The sequence below is a fragment of the Diadema antillarum genome, unplaced genomic scaffold (genome assembly GCF_040938485.1).
Source record: "Diadema antillarum isolate AM-2024a unplaced genomic scaffold, OU_Dant_1.0 seq00000183_RagTag, whole genome shotgun sequence".
Classification (NCBI taxonomy): Eukaryota; Metazoa; Echinodermata; class Echinoidea; order Diadematoida; family Diadematidae; genus Diadema; species Diadema antillarum.
This window is the reverse complement of record NW_027271250.1, coordinates 1,979,247-1,990,000: the sequence shown is the minus strand read 5'-3', so window position 1 is coordinate 1,990,000 and position 10,754 is coordinate 1,979,247. Positions and strand designations below refer to the sequence as shown.

The window sequence follows — 10,754 nt, the reverse complement described above, 5'->3', positions numbered from 1 at the left end:
CGAATGTCGACCGCTATCCCAGGTAACGTGATAAAAGTTCCTCTTTCTGTCTCCTCCAACCACCCCCCCCCCCCCCCTTCCCTCCGCTGACGTCATAAACAAAGACAGCTCCTGTATACATATTCTGGTAATTCAGACGATGAGTCTGCATTTATTTTACGCGTGGTCATTGAATAACTACTGTACACAAGCCTTGATACACCTGATCTTGTTACGATAATAAAATCGTGTCATCCCAATGGACAAGGTCATGAGGATAGGCCTATAATATAAAAGACCTTAACTGAGCGTTTGTCACCTGCTGTCACGGTTGAAGGGATGGTATAATTTTGGTTGAGATGGGGGTTCAGGTTATAAATTTTTGCGAGATTATTTTAGAAGTCACTTATGAAATATTGAGCTGACAATTTTAAGAGGAATTCAAAGTTTGTTCGATGACAATTGGTTATGAAATGGCTAGGATATCCAAAAGCAAAGCAAAACAAAGTGGTCCTAGTAAAAGGTGGGTCCCACCTTTTATTAGGAACACTGTTTTTGAATATCTCAGCCAATTCAAACTCGATTCTCATCAAATAAACCTTTAATTCCTCTTAGAGTTGTATGCTATTTGATATTTCATGTATGTGGTTCCTAATTACCCCGCAAAAAGTTAAACTCTGAATCACCATCTCAACCAAAACTATACCATCCCTTTAAAGTAAATCCTCCACTGTATTATGAGTTAATACGCAAGGTTAAAAAAGGACGCATTTCTTTTTCTAAACAGATAGAATATTGGTACGTTTTCTAATTTCTATAATGTTGATAGATATTCTCCGACATGATAAGACACATATGCAAACAAAGAAAAGTATAAGAAACTCGATGAAAACAGATTTGGGAGCACTATAAATACAAAGTCTAAGACTATAAAGAAGTTTAGAGAGCGACGCTCTTGCAAAAAAAAAAAAAAAATCACAGTTATGGAAACCATCACGTAGACGATAATGTGAGTGTGCAATGAGAGCGTATTTTGTCATTGTTTTGTACTTAATTAACTGTAAATTATTTATTATCATAATCTTGTCACGCCAGCAGGTAAAATGATATAGAGAATATAACGGAATATATGCAGGAAAAATCTGTACTATTGTGCCTAATAGAAATTGGTCTGAATGAGTTGTGCGTTTTATCGGGACCACAGGTGTATTTCAGCCGTACAAGAGGATTTTTACTGGACAAGCAGACTTATACGTTGATGGCGGAGTCATCTGTAACTATCCTGTCCACTGCTTCGATGGTAAGACGAGAACTATAAATAACGAAAAAAAAATTGTGTGTGGGTGTGTATGCGCGGGGATGGGAACTTTTTCATGTTATTGTAGTTGTTTGTTGAAACATGGACCTACACAAGACATCTTCAAAATGATGGGACTTTTTTCTGACTCACTCTGTATTCCTACACTTTACGTCTCGATATTCCAGGATGGTGGCTGTCCATGAAACCAGAGGACTCGTATTTTCGGAGGATGCAGGATCTTGAAAAGATTGCCAGGTTGCTTATGAAGGAAGAGCGCTTTGGAACATTCAACGACAAGACGTTTGGGATGATTACAGTAAGTAAACAGTAACTTTACAGTAAATACGTGATGTATTACTGTTATTACTCTTCTTGTTGTTATCATTATCATCATCATTATCATTATTGTTACAATCATTATTGTGGTCACAATGTTAGCAGAGTGTTTGTGTAAGAAACAAAAACAAAGCTGTGGACGAGATGAAAGTTATCAGTTTTTGATATTTGCTTTTCCTCTTTGCCACATTTTTTCTGTTCTTATCGCAGTTCAGTGAGCATGAATCCCACACACTTCCAAACAAGCCCGAGCTGATCTCAACGTCGGCTCCTCTGCCCAATACAAAACTCGCAAGGTACAACAGTAATAACGCCATACACTTGAGTGTAGGTGTGTGTGTGTGTGTGTGTGTGTGTGTGTACGTGTGTGTATGTGTGTGTATGTGTGTGTGTGTGTGTGTGTGTGTGTGTGCATGTGTGTGTGTGACCTGCCTGTCCGTCTGTCTGCATTTATTAACGTGACTACGAAGGGAGCACTTAAAAGGTGACTCATGACCAGTCTGAAGTGAGTCTGAGAATGAAGAAAAAAAAATTATAAGCACAACGCTAGGGGCACTACAGTGAAAATTTGATCAAAATCGGATAAAAATTTGAATAGGGAAGTTATAAAATTGTGTGCCCTGGAAACTTTAATATATTGTGTATTAACTGTAGAGAAAGTTGTGAGGCGATGACATCATCAACTTAATCACTTGCATTTACATATTGCCTGTTCAAGAACTGTAATATGAAAACTAGCAAAACTCCACATTGTCACAACTTCCTTGATTTTAATCCGATTTTGATCACATTTTCAATGTTTAATTTCACTTAAAAGATTTTTCCCTCTCTTATCAGAAGAACTTTCGATTAATCTGGAATTCCCTTAAACGCTAATGAGCAAGTCACGGCAGGACCAATGACTCTGAATCCCCTCCGATCAAAATGGACGAGGCAATGGGGATATACAGCGCCTTCAGAATTGCCTCGCACAACCGCTGTTGCTAGCTGGGGCTCGAACCAGGACCTCATGATTCAGAGTCTTTGGTCTTATCCACAGGACCACAGCTAATCCTCAGTCGGTCTTTTAATACAACAGCTTCCACATTAACCGCGATATTATGTTACACACTTTTAATGTATACTATACTAGTGATTGTTTAACGGTCATCCAATCCATGTCCATGTTTGATTTTGTTCCAACCCGAATGTTACAAAATGCGTCTTGACATGTTGTGCATATCTTTCGTATTCTTGGTTTTAACTATGTTTCTGTTACGGGTTATGAATTTACAAAATACACAAATGAAATTGTTTTGGCAAAGCTCATATGTTCTAAGACCTACTTAGTTATCTCTTTCTGATATGTTTTTTTCCTTAATGAAAGAAAAAAGATACTCATCAAGAATCTAAACGATGGGGGAAATAAAGTTTGTCAAACACTACACATTACAGTGTAATCGCACTTTTATGCAATTAATGTTTATTGTGTGTTTATTTGTTTTTTTATGTGATTGGTGCCTTTTTCTCAAATTCAGTGTTTTCATGCGAATAAAAAGTCTGGAAGAGTATATTCACAGGCGATATTTACACCACGTCCCCCCCCCCAAAAAAAAAAGAAAAAAAGAAAGAAAGAAAAAAGAGAAAGCCACTGATAAGAATACGATTCCAGGGTAAAACATCTTAATTCCGAGCTAACTTATACCCAAGAATAAATGTATATAGCCTAACTGGATTTTTGCTATCATAAATGTTGTCAGCATAGAGATTTTGTATATCTTATCTTTACGGTTATCAACGTTTCTGCTTATAGAACTTGTGACCTCCGATATTTTGTGTGATTCTCCCACGGGGTTGAATACCTATAGCACAATAATTATGAGTTCGTGGTGAGCTCTGGGTCAATACTGCGTTCACTTGTGCGTGACCTATAGGACCACTGTACTGAGTATTCAATTCTCTGAACTACAATCCTTCACAAGCCTATAGATCTCAGCCAAAATTAAGCCATAGCGTTAGACATATTGGGATGATACAACACTAATACTCAATCGGCACGGCATTAGGGATGGTATAGTATTGGTTTCAAAATTGGATTCAAATTTTAACATCTTTGCGAGATACTTAGAAATTACTTTATGAAATGTTAAAGAGCATGGAATTCTAAGAGAATTCAAACTTTATTTGATGAAAGATTGTATTCTAAATGGCTGATATATTAAAAAACACAGTAAAACAAAACGACCCTGATAAAAGATAGGTCCCACCTTTTATTAGGACTGCTTTGTTGTGGATATTTTAAAGGGATGGTGCAGTATTGGTGGAGATGAAAATTGGGCTTTTAACTTTTTGCGAGATACCAAGAAAACACTTATATATAGTACAGAGCATACCATTTTAAGAGGAATTCAAAGTTTATTTGATGAAAATCGTTTTTGGAATTAATGAAACATCCAAAAACAAAGTAAAAACAAAGCGATCGTAATAAAGTGTGGGTCCCACACTTTATTAGAATTTCTCTTTTTTGGATATTTCAGCCATTTCAAAACCAATTTTTATCAAATAAACATTGAATCCCTCACTGAATTACATGCTCTTTCATATTTCATAAGAGGTTTCTCATTATCTCACCAAAAAATAATGGAAACCTGAAATTAGGTCTCAACCAAAACTGTACGATCCCTTTAAGCCATTTCAAAATCAATTTTCATCAAATAAGCTTTGAATTTGACGAAACTACGAGCTAATAATCACCGAAGATTAAGACTTCGAGATAATCTTTAAGTTTAAGAACGTCGTGTAAATGTAACTTACTCCTAAACGCTGAGAAAGGGGGGGGGGGGGGCTGAAAAAACGTGAAGTGACATACAATGTCACATTATGTGCAGTCAATCTCTTTCATGTCTATAAGGACTGGTGGACGGCATAGGCGGCGGAACCCGGACGAAGTGAAACAGGGATATCAACTTTGGCTATGCCATGGAGCTATTCTGTAACTCCATTCGTTGTTATTAAAGCTCTTCCTCCCCTCTCCAGAACACAGGACGATGTATTAGGTGATTACAATGATCAATGATGCAAATGGATAACATTCATTCAAAAGCTGGTGTGATCATCTTCGTCTAGAAAGCTCGCAAGACGGGTTTGTGTTCGTACAGGGTATTTTGGTTTTCTAGGGTAAATACCCCCTGGACAATTACCCCATGACTCTTCCCCCTTACCCTAAACCCAATCCTAATAAAATAAAAACAAATAAGGAAGTTATGTCATTTTGAAATTTTGGTAATTTTTCACGAAACAGTTCGTGAATATAATGCAAATGGCAAAGTGAGCATGTCATACCCTTACAACTTGCCATATAGTTTGTACATACCATTTTCGAATTTCCACTTTTTCATTCAAATGCAATTATGCCCGAGGCTCAAATCCTGATATATCTAACTGGTCACTATTCTGAAGTTATTCAACCATCGCAGGAATAACATCATGTTTTAGACTTCAATGACAGAAAAATTGAATTTTCGTCATTTTTTTGTGTGTGTGTGTGTGTACACGATCAATGAAAAATTGTGAGGGTATGACATGCATGGTCAGCTCACTCATTTGCATAGGCCTATTCATACTCACTGTACAAGAACTGTTTTGTAGAAATTAGCAAAAGTTCAAAATTTCATAACTTCCTTGTTTTTCATCCGATTTCAGCCAATTTTTTCCGTTGAATTCGTAAGATTTTACTCTTTTTTATCAGTCTAATCTGATTTGAACTGGATTTCCCCTTTAATGTCTGGTTCACTTGCCTCGGCCTCCATTGCAGGGCCCATGTCGAACTCGAGGCCAGTCGGAAGCAGACTCTGCGTAATCACCACAGGATGACGACGGCTATGAATCGTTTCCTGCAAGTCCTCAGCGAAAACGACGTCGGCGAGAATCAAACGATCAGCCTCGACGAATTGCAAAATGCTATTGAGAAGGTAGAAAAAATAACGAAGCTCAAACCACTTACAGAAATGATCAATATGGGAGCGAAATTCACTGTGCTTAAACGGTCAAAACATTTTAAATAGCTCACATTTCTATCCCAAATATAAAAAATAATGGTCTATCTTTATTGTCATAAGAATGATTTTGAAATCATATAAATTCAAATTCATTTTGCAAAATGAGGGTTTTTGAATATTCAGTCATGATACAATTATAAATCTATGAAATGGATATGCTAGATACGATAAAATTCTGCATATAGTGCGCAGCAAAACCTGATGCTTTTAAAATGATACAATCACGAGGCAAAAAGATGTGTCTTTAGCTTTGATTTAGTAACAATTCATAACATTTGACACAAAAGAAAAAGAAGAAATGTAGAAGTAGGGGTGATTTGATTGGAATTAAATCAGAATGGAACAATTCACATTTTGTCTATATAGAACAACACATGATCCGATTTTTGATCATTATTCTGCACTGCTCTGCAGTGATTCTTATTTGTTTTCTTATGAAATTATACAATTTTAGAGTGGATTTCTTCTTTAAGAGTGTTTTAAGTCGATATAGCTACATAAGATACAAACAGAGTGTTAGAAAGGGTTAAGGGGGATAGTTTGGAACAGAATTTGCGTTAAAAAAAAGAAATACGCCACTTCTCAATTTGCCATCAGAGCGGGGACAAGTTTTCTACAGAGGACGCGAAGGTCTTATTCGGCGAGGGCGCCACCATCGATGAGATCTTTAAACGTCTTGACATCAATGATGACGGCAGTGTGAGTATAGTATCAACCAGAATATTAGTGAGTCTTTGGGAATGATGCAGCGTAAATACATGTTCTTACAAAATAGAAGTTCAGCAACTAACAAGCGGATTGCGGGGACGGTCCGACGTCCGTCCTCTGGCTGCAAGCCTTCTTTCCAACCTGGCGGTTATTGTTAGTATATCATACAAGGAGAATTGTTTTATTCCTGAGGTCATTATCATTTAACAATAATGATAACAATTTATATCAACATAAAAAATCATGCTAGTTGACAATCTGGAAGGGTTTGGAAGTTAATTTTTTTCAAAAAGTACACGTAACTGCATTTATTTCATATTCGCCTGATGTTGTTTCTTTAGCTTTATAATTGATTCATTCATTGTGATACATTTCGTGTACGGTCATATTTTTTTTTCTCGTAACTGTCCTTCCCATAGTATTCCTGATTCATATAATTATATTGTGTGTGTTGTAACGTCTGTTGTGACAGTCAATTAAATGAGTAGATGTGATGTGATTTGTTTTTGTATTGTTATTGTAAAAATGTTAATGGAAACAAAATTTCGATGTCATATCATAGACCTATAGAAATTAATCTGAATCACCCTCGTGACCTTTTACTTCAGATCCACTTTGAAGAGTTGATGTCCTTTGCCCAAGAGGCAGGCATTGGAATACAGAGTCAGTACATCGGGTCGGGGCGAAACGACATCAGGTCAACTAGTCAGTTTGTTGGCGGGATCTTCCAGACGTTACTCACGAGTGTCAGGCGGTCATTCCTTGCGGTAGGGCTCCTAACTGTATAATAATAATAATGGCTACTTGTATAGCGCACAGGCCCACTTTTCAGTGCTCATGGCGCTTCAAAAATGAAAAGATATAAATATACAAGCATATACATGTTCAAACATGTCAACAAAGAAGAAAATAGCAAACAAAAAAGAAATATACATACCAAATAAAGAAAAAAAAACTTATACCAATTAAAAATACAATATCGTTCCGAACATTAATGACATACAGCAATTATATTTATACAGTCCTCAGTGTGACAGGAACAGATAAGTTTTAAGTTTGGATTTGAATGACTCTGTAGATGTACGCACCCATTAACTCCATGCAGAATAACACTAAAACAAACAAACAAACAAACTAATGTGTGATGCTACAAAATATGGTTAATTACTTTATGAATAAGTATGGTATATTTCACGACATTGCTCAGTCCAGAATTCGGGATGAAAACCCGTTTGGAAAAGAAAAGAAAAGAAAAGAAAAGAAAAGAAAAGAAGAGAAAAATAAGTATATGGGATTTTTCACTCAATTTTGGTTTACCAGCCAAGAGAGAAAACACTGTTGCTATATCATAACACCATTTTGTACGTTAACCAGCAGCACTGTTTTCTCTGAGGTGTGACTTTGCTTCTTGATGATTAAAATGTAGCAATAATACGATATATATAAAAAAAAAACTTTGGCCGACACAATATTTCGCTCACTAGTGACATCACACTATTCTCTTGTTATCATCAACTAGGGTATGCTTGGGCATAAGTCCGTGCACTTCCATGCAGTATTCTATCTGTATCTGTCATTCTCTGCATACTCCGTATTATATTTCATTTCAACTTGTTGGAAATGACTATGATGAGATTTACGTACGTGCCGCATTCATGAAAAGAGGAGAAAAAAAAATGAGTGTATGTCACATAATAGAGGTTGATTGGAAAGCTTTGTCTACGTTTTGCTTGCATTCGATGTTCATGATTGTCACCGTGAAATACAGAGTAAGTGATGATTACTTTCCACAGGGCAACGACACTGATCGAACAGTTCTCATCAACACGGTGTACGTCAAGTCGCTTGACTTTAGGAATGAACAAGAAGATATGGACTACATAATTGAGGTAATTTCTGACATTTTCCTTGTTTTTTTTTTCGTTTATTTCTATTCATTAGGCACTTCACGTATGATTACATAATGTAGGATACAGTTAGCTATTGTTCTTATACTATATTATACTTGATACAGTGGAGAGGACTGTTCAGGTATTCTGACAAAATTAGAATTACATGCGCATAATATAAACTTTATGCTTACTGCTTTATGCTTGTGTGTGAGTATGCATCTGTGTGCGTGTGTGTTTGTTTGCATAATGGAAAGAAAATGCACGTAACAAAATATCACGTTTGTCAAAATATTTGTATTGTATTTCAAAATTGTATATATGTTTCGTCTTCCATCTTTTTCCGAAGTTGGTTTATCCTAGCATAAACGTCGAGAAAAAAGACAATAGAAGCTAGATCAGGTAAAAAAAAAAAAGTTTGTAAAATAAGCTTCCTGCCAAGAGATGACATTTGCCGCTTTTAAATGCATAATATAGGGTTACCCTCATTCGATGCAATTTTACTTCAAAGGTATTGCTACTTCTTCTTAGAGAAGTACATTGCACTTTATACACTGTATACCGCCAAAAATACACAATTATTACTTTCTTGTAATACTTCACAGGTTTATATATATATATATATATATATATATATATATATATCGCGAAGATTAAAACATCACTTGTAATCGACCTAGTAACCTATTCTAAGACGCAGAGGGACATTAGAGAGAAGTATATGATGTTGTACATAAAAGATATGGTACAAATTTAGTTGAGACGGGGCATTAGGTTTCCAACATTCTTTTTATGAAGATTATTAAGAGATGATGAGAAATCTTCTGTAAAATATGAAAGAGCATACGATTCTTAGAACAATTCAAAGTTTACTTGATGAAAATTGCTTTTGAAATGGCCGATATATCCAAAACAAAGAGATCCTAATAAAAAAAAATGGGACCCACCCTTTATAAGGATCGCTTTGTATTATTTTGTTTTTGGATATCTCAGCCATTTTCAAATTGATTTCCATAAAATAAACTTTCAATTCCTCTGTATTGTATGCTCTTTAACATTTCATGTAGTGATTTCTAGGTATCTCGCAGAAAAAAAAAGTTAAAAGCTGAAACCTTACAACCAATACTATAAAGTACAAGGAAGAGATAGAAATATATATGAAGGAAAGATGGTGGTTGATATGACTCTTGTGTCTGAAATGTCTTTCATAATCAATACCACAGCAAGGACGACGTGGCATGCGAGCTTTCCTGACGTACCAGAAAGAGAAGGGACGCCTCACTCCTCGAAAGGGTGTGGGAAGAGAAAAGGGTGAGCGCCGAGCCGGGGAAGTCTGCGCGAGTGAAATATCCGTCATTGCTGAATCCAGCAGTGAAATGAACAGCCATGTTTAATATGTTTTAATGTATACTTATGTAAACAGGCACAAACATAGATGCAAGCGCTGGTTATCATCTTATATATATATATATATATATATATATATATATATATATATATACTTATCATATATACTGTATACGTATACTATATCATCAATAATAGAACAGAACTCCAGAAATGTATCATACTTAGATTTCAACACCAACAGTTTGTCTAAAAAACACACAAATTATCGGGCTCCCTGCCCTTTGTCAAGCGATTTGGCAAAATCACTTGACAAAGGGCAGAGTGCAGTATGTCCTTCAGAGTTCTGTTCTATTATTGATGATAGTTTGACCAACATGTGGACAACAAGTTACTGAAAATATTTACACACACACACACACACACATATATATATATATATATATATATATATATATATACAATGTATATATATACAATAATAACAATAATAGTAATAATAATAATATTAATAATTACAATAACAATAACAATAATAACAATAATGATGATAATAATAATAATAATAATAATAAACTAGAGTATAGGGTGAAAACGCTCCATCCTGCTGAAAAGTGCATTCTTAAGAAACAAAACGGATTTCAAAATGAAAATCCAACGTACATCTAGTAACTTATGCCCCTGCACATGGTAACCGTGCCATATGGACATATACATGAGTATACAATTTTATTGGTAATATATGTATATATATGTATTGTTATAATTATGATCATACATAAATACAGTGTGTGTGTGTGTGTGTGTGTATGAGTGTTACACAGTCGTGCGTATATTCATTCTGAAAAAAAATGGTAACTTTAAATAGGTGAATTGCTACGGAATCAATCTTTGCAAGTAAAATATCTTGTTTTCAGTGCACTAGACTGAAATGTGAAAACGTGCCTTGTCAGAGTGATAGAGAGGTTAATAACGTACGTTGTGTACATAGTTCAGATGTTGGAGGGTCAAGTAGTGGGTATAGTCTTCTATATCTGGCTTTTGTTGTGACGTCAGGCACATTCCTTTACTATCCATTATGTTGATACAATGTCATAATACAATGTAGTATCCATATCATGAAAAAATATATGTAAATTTTTGCTTATATTGAGTCCC

General features: G+C 35.4%; 1 protein-coding gene across 1 annotated transcript in view; it reads left to right on the top strand.

Moving 5' to 3' along the window:
- The window catches only part of LOC139728578 (uncharacterized), a 14,163-nt gene extending 4,520 nt beyond the window's left edge, over positions 1-9,643 (top strand). Inside the window, exons 4-12 of the mRNA XM_071639515.1 lie at positions 1-22; positions 1,184-1,279; positions 1,465-1,595; positions 1,826-1,911; positions 5,409-5,565; positions 6,250-6,351; positions 6,969-7,127; positions 8,154-8,249; positions 9,473-9,643. The exon at positions 1-22 is cut by the window's left edge and continues 251 nt beyond it. Coding sequence (XP_071495616.1) covers positions 1-22; positions 1,184-1,279; positions 1,465-1,595; positions 1,826-1,911; positions 5,409-5,565; positions 6,250-6,351; positions 6,969-7,127; positions 8,154-8,249; positions 9,473-9,643 — 1,020 coding nt within the window. The remainder of the gene's footprint in view (positions 23-1,183; positions 1,280-1,464; positions 1,596-1,825; positions 1,912-5,408; positions 5,566-6,249; positions 6,352-6,968; positions 7,128-8,153; positions 8,250-9,472) is intronic.
- The last annotated feature ends 1,111 nt before the right edge of the window (positions 9,644-10,754 follow it).